The sequence below is a fragment of the Sparus aurata genome, chromosome 9 (genome assembly GCF_900880675.1).
Source record: "Sparus aurata chromosome 9, fSpaAur1.1, whole genome shotgun sequence".
In the NCBI taxonomy this organism is placed as follows: Eukaryota; Metazoa; Chordata; class Actinopteri; order Spariformes; family Sparidae; genus Sparus; species Sparus aurata.
Genome location: NC_044195.1, coordinates 27,517,486 through 27,532,218, shown reverse-complemented (window position 1 = coordinate 27,532,218; position 14,733 = coordinate 27,517,486). Strand labels below are relative to the sequence as shown.

Genomic DNA, 14,733 nt, shown 5'->3' with positions numbered 1-14,733 from the left:
AAGGAGGAGAGGACTGGAGGAGAGACTACATCTGGGCTGTGATTTCCTCGGAGCTCAGGACAGCATACAGGAAAAAAAAAAAACACCTCTGCTTCAGGAGAACTGCTGCTGAATTTATGCAGCATGCCATTATTGCACAGATTAAGTAGAAACTGTGGGGAGATTTGTACAACGACTGTTTTATTATTGAAGTTATTGTGCAACTGGGGATAATTTGCTTTTCCACAGCTAACAAGCCCTGTACAACAGTAACATATTGTAATATATGGTACTTACACAGCTCCGTAAAGAAACATACCGACTAATGGTCTGCATTCATTACTCCGTACACTAAATCATCCCTGTGTTTACACCGATCGAGTGGAAAATATATCAAACGGAACATATTGAGAAAGAAAAGCCGATGTGCTTTTTTTTTGGTTTTCTTTTTAAAGAATGGATCACAGATTGATGAAACTCAGCCGAGCGTGCAGCGCACCTAATCCTGCGCTGCACACTCGCAACATGTTATTAACATAACAGGCTGCGAAACACAATGCAGCGCGTCTACACAGCTGGCCACTATTAGTAAAAGTCCCATGACCTAGACATGTTAATCCCTGTCCAGACATGCTGCAATGCCTCCTATAGAGCAACATGATTAACTTCAGCCACAATGCTGAATGCACACACTCACGCGACTACACACACACACACACACAAACACATACATCGATGGTTGTAGTGTATATACTAAGAAAGTGAGCACGCATTCCAAAAAGCTCATAAAGCACTGCACGGAGAAATACAGTCTAATTACAGATGTCAACGAGATGAATGGCGTGATTTAGACATTCAAGTCTCTAATGTTGTTTTTGTAATTATGTTTATGGATCATGTAATATACACATATGTACAGAAGTGGCAGAATAATTATGATGATGTATGTGTGATTGCTCTTGATCACACTTGGGTGATTTCTCTTAGCCGCTCTTATTTCAGTGATGTGTCCGTTTTATGGGAGAAGAAGGGCGCTGCAACTGTGAATTAGGGGGGTTTTCATTAAAGTGGTTACATTTTTTGTTAATTGACACACTTTTTTTTTTCTTCCGACAGTGTTCCAGGGTATAATCTTTCGTTAGTGCTGTTGGCTGAATTTTCTGCACCGCTCCGTAGAAGACGACGTTTGAACGCAGGCACATGGTTTTATTCTGTGGTGTTTAATTGCAAAGTTACAACCAACCACCTACCGTCTTCGATAATTTTTGGGGATCCTTGTGGAAGACGATCACTTTCACAATGTTGTCGTTTGATCACAGAACTTTTTAAAAGAGAAACACGTTGATGTTTACAGCAAAAATCTCATGGCTGCACACCACTGAGTCGGGTTCTGCTCGAGGTTTCTACCTGTTAAAGGCCAGTTTTTTCCAATGCCACTGTTCTGTCTGTGTAAATATAATAAGTAAAGCGTGTGATATAGACTTGCTCCAACTGGAAAGTGTCATGAGATAACTTTTGCTGTAAATAGGCGCTATACAAATAAAGACTGACCGATTGATGTAAACACGGCCTCAGTGTGCTCATGTTTTTATCTGTGTTGGTTTGTATGTGAGCACACAAGCGTTCATTCCTGCACGCTCGATGTTGTGCTGCATGCGTGTGTTTCTTTTCTGGAAGTGTGTGTGCAGCCCTCTGTTATCTTCCACGTGCACTGTGTGTCTGTGTGTGTGTTCTTACCAGGCAGGTCACAGCCGAGGACCTCCATCCTCATGCCGATCCCAGCGGGCGACCACCTCTCCGGAAAGACTCTGATGAACTGGGCCACGATCTCATCAAACCGCCGCACCTCTGGAGTATCGTAGTGGCTGTTCCCCTCGAAAATCTAGGAGCAGATGTTGACGGCGGTGTTACTGGTGTTTAGAGAGTTATTACGGCGTGCTTTCTGATTTTCATTTTAGGGAAAAATCAGGATGAAACATTTCCCCTCCAGTGCAGAGGACATATTCCTGCCAATTATGACATTCCTATGTTCAATTTGCTCCACTCCACAGGAAAATATGGCAAAGATCTTTGGCCGGCTCGACTGGCGACAGCTGCGTTTGACAGTCGGATCCTGCTGTGTCTTCCCAGCGCCGATTCAAAGGAAACTGTTTTACAAGTATCACTGCTTGTCCCAGAGTTTGTCTCAAAGCCAGAGCTGTCTGCGACATGCCTCAGATACAAAAATGATGAGCGATAAGCTTTACTCCAGTGTTTGTTTGATATGTGTGACATCTGTCAGTGGCGGGTGCGCGGATACAAGACGGCGTCGAGGATGAGCATCCTGAAACGACGGTGGGAAGACGCAAAAAGCGCTGCAGAGGTGGTTGAACTCCTCTTTTCACCATGCCATCACTGAAAAACAATAGCAAAACTACGGCGGAGTCTCTCAAAAGTCTTACAGCGCTCCTAATCAGCATTGTTTCCAAGCACGGCACGACACGTGTCATAAAAATAACAACAGAATCTGTGTTTTCCTTTGATTTTTCCCGAGTAATTTTCCGAGACGGCTTGCGGCAGCCTCTGGTGGGAAACACAAGATTTATGACGAGCTGGAAACTGACTCGACTCCTCTCACAAATGTGCGGCCATGAAAGTTGTAATATTGGTTTCATTAATTGAATCGTCTCTCCTGTCTTACCCACTTTTTGGAGTTTAAAAAAGAAAAAAAGAAAAGAGAAAAAAAAAACATATGATGAATTTCCCAGGATGCTCATTTAAAAAGACAGTCAGATGAGAGAGAACAGGATTTTAGCATCGGGGAGCAAAGCCAGGCACTCAGTAGTACTATTAAAGCGCTTTAAAGACGGAGTCTCAGGGAGGAGAACAGAGTTTAAAGTGCCCTGTCTCTCACAGAGCGTTAGACTGCCAGCAGTGCTGAGTGGTGATGCAGGAAAGACATTTTTAATTAACACCCATGAGAGACAAATAGAGGATGAGCAGAACGAGAGGATGAGACAGAGGGAAAGAGAGTACAGAGGACTTAGAGAGGGAGAAAGACAGGAGCAGGCAGAATGAGGAGTGAGGTGATTAAATTGAATTATTATCAGAGCCGGGGCTGTAATATAATGGCTTTTCTTTCCCTGAAAATGACGAGGCTGAGAGAGGGGAAGAAAGAGACGGAGAGCGAGGAGGGATTGAGAGAAAGACAGCTATAAATAAACTACAAATGAGGGAGAAGTGACAGTGACAATCAGACAGAGGAGAGTACATATGTAAGTGTCAGACACACTGTGTGTGTGTGTGTGTGTGTGTGTGTGTGTGCGTTCCCTTCCTTTACCTTTGCGAACCCGGTCTTGCTGTCGGTGATGTAAGTCCAGTCTTTTCCCGTCAAGCTGTGCGCCAGTTTGTACTTCCTGACGAACGCTCTGTTCTCGGCGCTCGTGCTGCCCTCCAGGCCTCGTGCACCCTGGGTAATAATGCCGCGCACCGTCTTGGGCACGCCGAGGTCGGCCTGCAACACGTACAAAGATAATTATTACTGTTAGCTCGCAGCGGCACAGGGGGGGCCGATCCCCGACGCCTGTTTTGGCAACCCTAACTTTCCCCCTGTGGCCCCAGCGCGATCGATCACTGCTGGTTTTCCAATTACAGAACTTTTAACAACTTTTCTGGGCTTAAGAACTAAAGATTGTCTTTGCGTTTGCATTGGATTTCATGAGCCGGGTCGGGTTCAGAACAGTCAGACTCCCACGAGCTGACTGGTGGCTCGCTGTGCAGATTACCTTGTCTACGTTGAGACTAACAGCCTGGATCAGTTTTTTTTTGGCAAAGCAGCACAAAGCCCACCTGTAGCTCCTCATCTGCAGCTACAGTCTGTATTTTGTAGTCCTTCATGTAAAAACACCGCTCAGAAGTCCCTTATGCTCCATTTGCATTTGTATTTGTTTATACATCTACATTCAATTTGCATTTTATATCATCCTCTGTAATCATTATTCTCGCTCTGTTTTTACTCATTATCTTATCCACGGTAATTAAGGGAGTTACTGGCTATTGTATTGATTGTTTATTCATCTATATTATCCACTGCGATCATTATTCTTGCGTTGTTTTGTACTTTTTAATCGGCTTACATTTGCACCAACTCTATTATAGCCACAGTGGTATTTCTGGAGGGTAGATCATCATTTCACAGCTGTGTTTTTATTATTTTGATCATATTCTTCTTTTATTCCGACATTCTTCTTTTGTACATGTAAAATCTATCTAAGGATTAAGGTGACGCACCTGCAGCCATTCCTCTCCAGCGATGGGCTGCGTCGGGTTGGGGAACCAGCCTGACCGACTGGCCACCAGCCTGGCCGCCCCCATGGAGCCGTGGATGTCCCTCATGGACGACGCGGAGATCTGGGAGTCAGGCAGCAGCCCGGACAACATGCCCTGCAGCTCTGAGCAGGGAGCGTCTGAACAGGAGACAGAAGAAGAAGAAGAACTTAATGTCACCACTGGGCATTTTCTGAAGCAGGAGATGAACTTTTTGATTGATTTCTTTTAGAGTTACAGGTGGAAAAAGGGGATTTTTGGGACATTTTACAGGTAAAAGTTTGGAAATATTCAACTCTTTCTCTCATTATCTATCAACCACCCATGATTTGACAACAGCTGCCAAAAAACACTGTTTTTATCAGTCGTCTTAAAATCAAACCCACATGACAAACAACAATACACTTGATTGACATGAAAAGAATACTATCAATTGGAGATTTCTTGCATTTAAAGGTTGACGTTGGACCTCTGTTCTCTCTAACTAGCCTGCATAAGTGATGTTACAGCATTGCTTGTTTAAAACCTCTTCATGTATGTGTGATTTGCCGTCACTGTTTAATCTCTTCTCTGTGCTAAACTCTGCGGTTTCTGCGACACGCGCTGTTAAAAAACAACAACTGGCGTGTCGCACTCCGCTGCCTCCCACCAACCCATTTCATTATTTCCCCTTTTTTCTGCGGCTGCGGAGTTGCTGCATAACTTTAGCCGAGCTACCGACGGGGATACTTCGTGGGGAATTGAGCCAGAGTAGTCCCAGGTGGAGGAGCTAAATGAAAGCTTGCTGCAGATCAAAGAGGTACTGTTTATTGTACTGACAAATGTGTTTTAGTCTAACAAGCATCGGAATATGTTATCGCGCTAAATAATGATGAAATGAAACAAGAGGGAGCGAAAAACATAGTGACCGTTCCTGTTTGAGAGTGGGAGGACTGGGGGGGGGGGGGATGACGGGTGAGGAAGAGGGGCTAAAGGACAAGGAGGAGGAGATGAAGAGATAGAGGTAAAGGTCAAAGAGAACGACGGACTGTGGAGAAGGCGAGTGAATAGACAGGGCGGGAAAGATAAAGAGAGACGCCGGCGAGAAAAGAAAAGAGAGAGGGAGCAGATTGACAGTGAAGGGTGACGCTGATTGATGGTGACATTCTTCGGGGTCCACACGGACATGAATGTTTAATGGCGTGACGTCTGCAGCCGCGCCTCGCCGCGGTAAATAATGAATCAACAATAAACAACAACAGCTCCGCCACGCTCGACGAGCTCCCTCAAGCTCCGAACAGAAAAACTGATTAGCCAGGAGAAAATTCTATTATTGCGTTGTTTATTTTATTTTTGAATCTCTCTTTTTTTATTTTTTTAAAGCAGCTCCACTCGAGAAGGTTTTTTTTTTTTTTTTTTTCATTTTTTTTTTTTTAACTCAGGGCTGCAGTGGGAGTGGATGAGAATATCATCTCTGGAGATCACAGCGGCAGAAATAGATAGAGATCTCGCAGCGGCATGAGAGTACTTAAAGCTCACACACTCATGTATACACACAAAGCGACTCATGCACCGGCAAGTCGAACAAGTCAAGGTCTCTCACACACACTTCCACTGGCTCATGCGCTGATGTTGAGCCCACACACACACACACTACCCACTGTGCTTTTCCCTGATAACAGGGTCTTACAAAAGCCGCAAAGTACACCACTGAGGCCTGCTGATACACATGCACACGGATGCACTCACGCAAAAAGCCCGGCGAGGAGGAGAAAAAAAAAAGAAAAAAAAAGATAAAGGTGCTAAAAATAAATGATTGATAGATGCTGCGGGGCTAAAATAAAACGAGATTAAGGAAGGAGAGAAGGTAGGACGGGGGGCTGGCGAGCTGAACGAGGCGGGGACATGCGGGGAGAGATTTAAGGGGAAGGGACGAAAATGAGAGAGAGAGCGAGAGAAAAGTGGGAATGGAAGCTGTCAGCAAAGGCAATAGAAGGACAGAGGAGGGAGCGGAACAAGAGGGAAGAAAAAACAGAGCGACGTTGGAGAGGGATAGGTGGGAAGTGAGGAAAAAGTAGAGAGCGGAGAGAGACATAAAAGTGTGATTTAAGTTAATGACATGTCACTGACTGACTGCTTTATGTCCGCCTTTATAGGCCTGTGTAGGGCATTATCACTTTCCCTCTGGTGGTGTGTTCGGGTGTGCGCTTGTCAATATGTCTATGTGGAGGGAGAGAGGGAGAAGAGATACTGCGGAGCTATTAGCGGGCGTGTTTGGTTGTAAAGTTTTCTCTGCAGGTTATAGACATATCCCCCTGAAACTGTGGCGGAGCAGTTTGTTTTACCTCTGGTGAACCCTAAAGTTACAAATCCCACTTTTACATCAAAATTAACAGGTAAGTGTCGGGTTTTTTTAATCGTGGATGAGCAGGCTAACGTAGAGAATTGACTCCATTCCCGTTTCCATCAGGCAAGTGTGCTTCCTGGTTTCTTTTTTCTGCTGTGTCATGCTCGGCGTCACAAAAAAAAAAGTATGGAAGCCAGTCAAGATGCACTTCAGTCTCTCTGGGGGTTTAAGTGGGAATTTTGACCAGTGGAAACTCAATGCTGAATGAAGGATGTTCAAGTGGCTATTACGCCTAACGTGCAAAGGAAAAGGGGTGAAATTCAGTGTCCACGATGGTGCCATGCTCCCATTTGGGGCTTTTCCCATCAAACTGATCTGCGATGATTTGCTTTTATTTTGAAAAGTTTTTATGGCACTGAGTTGAGCTGAGACGCAACCAAGATGGAGCTTCTGTGGGGCCGTAACCTGCCTACTGATGGCCAACTGCTGCCAACACACGGCTAGCCACCTTCTTCCCCTCAAGAGTCTGTGTTGCAGGACCAAAAGCAATAGCAGGAAAAGTTGAAGAGGCTTGTGTGTTCAAGTCCCACTTATTCGATGGATCTTAGTAAGTTTCTGCAGTTTGAATGTGAGCTTCTCTGACGGTTTCGCTTTCAGCTGTTTCAGGAGTTGCGTTAAGTTACTGCTTGTGAAATCCAACATTTTCTGCTTTTTGCTGCTTTATATCATAAAGAAACAGGGAACTTTAACTGAAAGATCTATTGGAATTGGAAAAAGTTTATAACCAACTTAATGAAGCCATGTTAGCGGCTACTCTTTGATTGTGCTGCTGGGAGGAAGTGTCTCCTGCTACTTGGACTACTACTAATAAAGACCGGTGACTTCTGCAAAGTCACTGGACCTGAGATTCGATGTTGACCGGACAAAAGCCAGACGTTAGCGGGTGTTAAAGGGTTTCCTTGACAGTGTGAAAGGGATAAAGCTTGTCCGAAATTGTCGAGATTTCACTCAGTTTTCACTTTTTCCTCCGGCTCTTGATGTATCGCGAGCATTACAAAGCGGGAGAGATGAGAAACAACGCAGTGAGACACCAATGGCCGAGAGACGTGTTGAATCGGACCTCACTGCTGTAAGTATAGTGAGGGAAAAGTACGGTGATGTATAATGCAATTTCAGGTGTTAAAATAGAGTAAAAAATAAGGCAATTGGTGGAACGGGAACACAGGCGGAGGCACCCAATATATGCCACGTCCCTCACTCTATCACACACACACACACACACACACACACACACACACACACAAACACACACAAACACACACAAACACACTGGGAGTATCATATTGTTTCGGTGCGACTGTGATTTGTGTGGGTGCTGAAATAGCCCTCTGAGATAAGAGCATATCTGTCCCTCTCAATGGCCACTACGATGGCAGCAGAGAGAGGCCCTAACCTAATAATGATACAGTGGAGCCGGGACACACACACACACACACACACAAACACACTTACACACACACACTTACACACACACTGAAATGGATTCGAACTCTCTCCCTTTTTTTTTTTTTTACCATTTCTGTAACACACGCTCGCACGCACAGACACACAAACACAGACGGTCTAATTAAGTTTTATCTATTTATAGTATTGAGCTGATTATGCCGGTTGAAATCGTGTTTGTTTGCCAGGGCTGCAGATGAAAGCTGAGAGCCTGTTACTCTCTGATGTTATCACCCACACATCACACTCTAGTATTATTCTATTAGGGCTGAGTGTGTGTGTGCGTGTGTGTGTGTGTGTGTGTGTGTGTGTGTGTGTGGGAGACGGAGAGGGAGGATATGTATATGAAAGAGCGAGGGGCAGGAGTGTGAGTGCACATGAGAGTGGGTGTGTTGTGTGCATGTGAAAGGGAGAGGGAAGGATGAATAAGAGCGCCGGTGGGTTGATGGACGGATGAATCAAGGGATTATTTATCATCAGGTCGAATGAATGAAGGGGGAAAAAAAAAAAAAAACACGTCATTTTCCAGGAGTTATTTTCCCAGTTCTGACCCAGTGAAAAACTGCCAGTACATCACTGGTACAAACTACAAGTCCCAGGAGGAGATGGGCCAGAAAAAAAAAAGTCTGAGCAAGCTTCGTTTCTCTCTCTTACCCGTAATCTGACAGCCGTAAAGCTCGAACCGCAGCGCGATGCCGTTCTTCCACGCCTGAGGCCGGATCCGTACGACGCGGGCCAGCACCGGTTGTGGGATCCGATTGAGAACCACCTCCGTGGCGTCGGTATTGGCGTGGAAAACCTATAGAGAGAGAGAGGAAGAGACCGGATTTAATCATACTACATTAATGGCTGGAGGGATTTTCTGTCTTCCCCTCGACAGGAAGGACTTTTTAAGGATACAGCAACTCAGGATGGACACAGACCGTCTTGATCAGGAGGACAAAGGATACATTCTTATATCGCAAAACACTAAAATAGTTTTTTCCTCCAATATATAAGAGTTTTCTGCAGCACTGACAGTGGAGGTTGGGACTCTTAACTTCACATGTTGAGATTAAAGCTACTCTCTCTTAGTCAGTCGACTGGTCCAAAACTTTGTTCCACTTTTAAATACCTCACCAACATTTGAATGTTTCGCTTTGAATTATTGTACGGTCATTCATGGTTCCCAGACGGTTTATCCAGCAGGTCCAACTGCAAGAAGTCCTCCATGTTGTTTCTACAGTAGCCCAGAATGGACAAACCAAACACACTGACTCTTAAGATGACCCCCCAGAGTTGGTTGCAATATCCAGTCTCACTGTTATATGCCAGAAAATCTTACAAACTGGACCTTTAACAATTGTTGAAATTACAAGACTACTCTTCTATGTGCTTACACATTAACACACACACACGCACATGCACCTACACACACACACACACACACACACACACAGAGTTCATACATTGTCTCTGTTCATGACGGAAGAGACAAGTGCAAAGGTTTTCAAACACTCACACACACACCATCAGAGGGCACGCAGTGTGTCGTAAATCTGTGTGTGCAAGTATGTGGGAGAGCATCCTCTTCTCACGTCCTCTTGACTTAACCGCACACATAAACACACATAGACACACATGCACATACACGCATGTGACACGAAGGAAAACATCATCGTTACACTTTCACCATGGCGACCCTTTGACGCACAGACACACACACACACATGTTATTGAGCTTCCAGACATGAACACACACTCTGTCTCTCTCCACCGCCTCACAAAGTGCCCTCCGAGCTCCCTATGTGCACATGCAGCACACACACACGTGCACAGACACACACACACACACACACACACACACACACACACAATGACTTCCTCTGAAAACACACACGAATACAGATAAAAAGGAAATTGAATGCAGGCGCACATGGCCAGAAGCACTCCTTTTGTCCCCTGACACCGAGACTTTATATCTCTGTCTATCTGACGGAGTGTCATGTCTCCCTCTCTCTTTCTCCGTCTATGATTGTCATCTCCGTTAGGCCTCTCCACAGGAAAACACAGCTGGGCTCCTGCTCTCTTCTCCCTATCATTTCACCCTCTGTCTTTTCCTTTCTCCGACATCTCTATCTCCCGTTCTCTCTCTCTCGCTCGCCACGATGATATTCTGCTGTAAATGTGAGTAAAGTAAAATCTGAACATCTCTCCGGTTGTTTCATTAGACGACTGCAGAAGGCTGTTTTCCCCTCCGTGACTCAAAAACTCTTTCTATTATGTTACATCAGTGCGTAGTGTGTTTATTACAGAGAGAGACGCAAACCTCATTCAACAGAGCCAAAGGCCTTGCAATTACTTGCTTGGGTACTCATTTATAGATGTTCGCTTTGTTTTAGGAGTGTGTGCGCTCGTCTGTGTGTGTGTGTGTGTGAATTCACTTTTTTCTTCCTGTTCCTAATCAATTAAACAGCGGGGCGCTGTCAGGGGTGACAGAATATGGATGAAAGAGGGGTTTTCCGAATCGAGGGAACAGAAGCAGGCCGCTCGGGCCAGCTGGGAATCGAACTCGTGACCCACTGGTTGTACGATACAAAGTCAGACCCACTGAACTCATGCCCTTACAGTGGCCCTAATACCAAAGTGTGACCAGTTTAATGATGGAAAACTGCCGAAAGGCCCCAAAAGACTTAATGGGATTGTGGCAGCGGACTGTAATTACAAGTGTGTCACGCTGTGTGTGTGTGTGTGTGTGTGTGTGTGTGTGTGTGTGTGTGTAAAAGTGTAATTATGAAGTCTCACTCTGAGGGGTTGAGGGCTTGCGGGTGCTTTCTGATTTCCCCCGGTGCACACTGAAACATTTCCTCAGCAAATGTGTGAGCATTTTTTTTTTTTTTCTTTGTGAGTGTGTGTGTGTGTGTGTGTGTGTGTGTGTGTGTGTGAATGTCTAGCCTTATTACTGTACTTTACCAGCCCTTACAGATGGTAATTGTATGTATGTTTGTATGTGTGTGTTGCAGGCACTTCTGTACACGAGTCTGTTTCCCCAGCTTTGTTCAGGGTGATCACACAGATCTGTAAATCTGTGTAACAGTAATGTGAAATCCCTTCAGTAAGGATAAAGGTAAGGGGAATTGTAAGGTGCCTTTATATAAATCCTCAACTGGACAGGCAGATTTTGTTCTGCTCTGGTGATCCCCATGTGGACTTCCTTAAATCATTTTGAACAGACGTGGAAGCTGTTTTTGATGAGAGTTCAGTCACGTCTTCAAGCAAGATTCAGTGATATAACAACCCTTCCTTTTTTCTTTTAGGTTCCTTGCACATAACCAGAAAGTAAACCTGGACGCTGGAAGGCGAGAATATTGCTGGGGGCCTTCTGAGGGCAGTTGACAACATCATGACCAGGACTGTTGCCCTCCTGTAAACGCTACAGGTCCATCAAAACATGCACCGCAAGATTCACCAACAGTTTCTACCCCAAAGCCATCAGCATACTGAACTCAGAACTAAAAACACACCCGTGTTTGTGATGTTTATATAGAACCTAAACCTAAAAAGAAGACATTCACACCTCACTTCCTACAACATGAGACCTTTAATATTTAGTTGTTTCCAAGTCTTTTTTCTCCGTGAATGACTCCGTACACCTCTGCTGCTCTGTTTCCTGTGCAGCGGCCAGTTTTTCACATCCCCTCTTGATCATCAGGTCATGTCAGATCATTTGACTGCTTCGTGCATGATCCAGACACAGGGAAAAAAACAAATAATGACACTATCCGTATAACTTGAGCTGCTCCGTGATTCAGAGCACTGAATTGGCCGCGGGGCCTGGTTGCGGGAGGTTAGCCCGCGTGAAGAGAGGAGGACGGCGGTTTTCAGCGACCCGAGGTCTCCGCTTGAGAGACGGCGTTGTCTCAGTGTGAGTCTTCGTCTGGAGGAGGCTGAGACCTTTTTTCGCTGTGGGAGGTACATTTAAGCTCAACGTGGCACAAATGTCATTAAGCAGCCCTCCTGAATCGCTGCCGGCAGAGCTGTCCGTGGTCATTACAACACTGGACCTGAGCCAAGAGCAAAACCTCCTATTCCCACCTTAATCTGTGGGAGGGAGGATGGATGGAGAGGGAGAGAGGGATGGATGGAGCTGGGAGACGTGGGTGGAATGAAGGAGGCAGGAAGGGAGGGAGAGGGATCGTGATGAGAGGAAAGTTTTGGAGGAGTTGGAAGAACAAGAAGAAAAAAAAATTAGCAAAGAGAGCGAAAGAAATGCGGAACGAAAGAAAGAAAACACAAGCAAAAGGTCAGCCAGTCAAGCGTCGAGCCGGGTGCGAGAGTGGGGAGAGAGTGAGCGGCGCAGAGGGAGGAAGAGAGGTGGAAACCGGGGGGAGAAGGGTTCATAGGGGAACAAGTGAGTGAAGGAAAGAAGCAGAAAGGGGAGGAGAGAAGCGTTCACGGGGGAACCGAGGAGCGAAGGAAAGGAAGCAGGGATGGATGGATGGAGGAGAGGAGGAATAATGAGAATAACAGACAAGGGTGTTGACCACAAATCCCCCCGGATAGATCAGAGGTCCCAGCAACACGGGCTGGGAAAGGATGTCGGGAGAGGGGAAATTAAATAAAGACGACTAGAGTAGTCGGAGGCGAGGTGAGGGAGAGGCGGGAGGGAGGGCGAGGTCAAAGGAGAGGGGGGAGAAAAAAGAGTTTGTGACAAATGAAGAGAGAAAAGCTGGGAGGAGAAGAGAGGAAGGGGACAGCGGGGGAGACTATCAGGGTGCCATGTGTCATTCGGGTTTGCAGGATTTGTGGACCGACCTGTCACACGTCGCAGGACTCAGCTGTCAAATACAGGTTACCTCCCGGACATTGGTGTGTGTGTGTGTGTGTGTGTGTGTGTGTGTGTGTGTGTGTGTGTGTGTGTGTGTTTGTCCTCGTGTGATGAAATTAGAGGAGATGGAGGGCTGTTTTACTATTTTATAACTCTGTCCGCACACATACACACAACAGGCGCACAGCACGGACATTTGAATAATTCAGCGTCGTCTGCGCCGCGTCCTCGCCGGCTGACTGACTGTGGCTCTGCAGAGCTCACGACACGGAAACACACACACACACACACACGCACACACACACCTGGTCTTTTCCTTCCCATGAGGCGACACATTCTTCTTCTTTTGTACTCAGTCAAGCTTTTGTTTAGTGTCTCATAATTTCACGTTTTTTTCTGTATTACATCATTATTATTACCATTATTATTATATTACATTCTATTTTATTAACTTTTTGAATCAGCTTTCATGTGCAATATCTTATCTAATCTAACTCCTTGTTTCTTAGTTTTTTTTATTCTTTATCTTTTTAGAATTTCAACTGTTCATTTGTCTCTAACCCTTTGTTTTCTTAATTTCATGTTTCTTCAATCACTTGTAAAGCACTCTGCACTGCATTTGTAAGATGCTTTATAAATAAAATTTGATTGATTGATTGATTTACCGTAGTTACACGTTCGACTCGGTCAATCGCCTTCAAAACCAGAATCATACTACAAAAACTCAAAATCTTACCAAGTATATTTTTCTAATTTCTGGTCAAATAAACATCTAAATGTAATATGAGACAAAATCAATTGCTTGTTTGGTGTTTCCTTCTAAACACTTGCGCTCATTGTTATTCAGCGGAGACGTTCTGTGTAAATGAAGCAGAAAACAGCATTCGCTCCACGTCTGTCACCTCTGACCGCCACTGAGAGATGAAAGCACCATTTGAATCCGGGAAGAATTCTCTTCCTCTTGGAATTGTTCTGGTAGTCTCGGTGTTAAACTCCATTTCTGTTTGTTTGTTTTGGTCTATGTGTGTGTTTGTGAGGCTGTCTGCTGGTTTGTTAACAGTCTGATATTTCCACCTGAGTTAAGAGACGAAGCAAGCTGACACCGGGAACACTCGGGTGAACAGATGCTCCACTTAACACCTAATCTACACACACACACAATAACCTGAGCTGGGTTGCGGGTTGGAGTCCATTAACTGATTGATGCAGGAGCCTTTTAGAAAGAGATGGTTAACTGTGAATTTAGGAGCTTAAAACCTCAGAGATGCTCCGTATCCCCTTACACCTCCTGACTGCAGAGCCACAACCTGCAGGTAACGACTTTAGTTAATCTGACAGCTGAGTATTCTGTAGGTTTCACCTGTCAGTACCGGCTGTTCATGGCACTCTAACAAATAATAAGTTGCACACACGCACTTACTCAGAGTGATCGCTCTAACGTGGGTTGATAGGGCCGAGCAGGGAGGGTAAGAATTAAGATAAAGCAGTTTAAAATATGCACTATGTGGAAAAACACATTTAAATCTTGACAGCGGGGTCAGCGCAGCAGCGATTTTGAATATTTAAGAGACAACTGTTTCTCTGCAGTTCTTATAAACATAATCAGTGTGTGGTGCGGAGCTCTTACAGGCTACCAGGGATGCAAAGATTGTTGATTTTGAAGAAAAATCCTGATAAATTCACAGTTTCACGGTTATAATGCATTAATTTCTTTCACATGAAAACAAATATGGGGGCAGCCTAACACAAGAGCTAACTGCTGCTAATGGTAACTGCTGTTAGCTGGTTAGCTCAGTTAGCAGTGCAGCTAGCA

General features: G+C 45.1%; 1 protein-coding gene across 3 annotated transcripts in view; it reads right to left on the bottom strand.

Annotated features, from left to right (window-relative positions):
* Window positions 1–14,733, bottom strand: part of LOC115587724 (neuropilin-2-like) — a 108,548-nt gene that overhangs the window by 41,041 nt on the left and 52,774 nt on the right. For all 3 annotated transcript variants that reach the window (XM_030427672.1, XM_030427674.1, XM_030427673.1), the window contains exons 8-11: window positions 8,768–8,912; window positions 4,249–4,424; window positions 3,299–3,472; window positions 1,717–1,861 (exon numbers count right to left, since the gene is read on the bottom strand). In XM_030427672.1, the coding sequence (XP_030283532.1) occupies window positions 1,717–1,861; window positions 3,299–3,472; window positions 4,249–4,424; window positions 8,768–8,912 (640 nt within the window). The remainder of the gene's footprint in view (window positions 1–1,716; window positions 1,862–3,298; window positions 3,473–4,248; window positions 4,425–8,767; window positions 8,913–14,733) is intronic.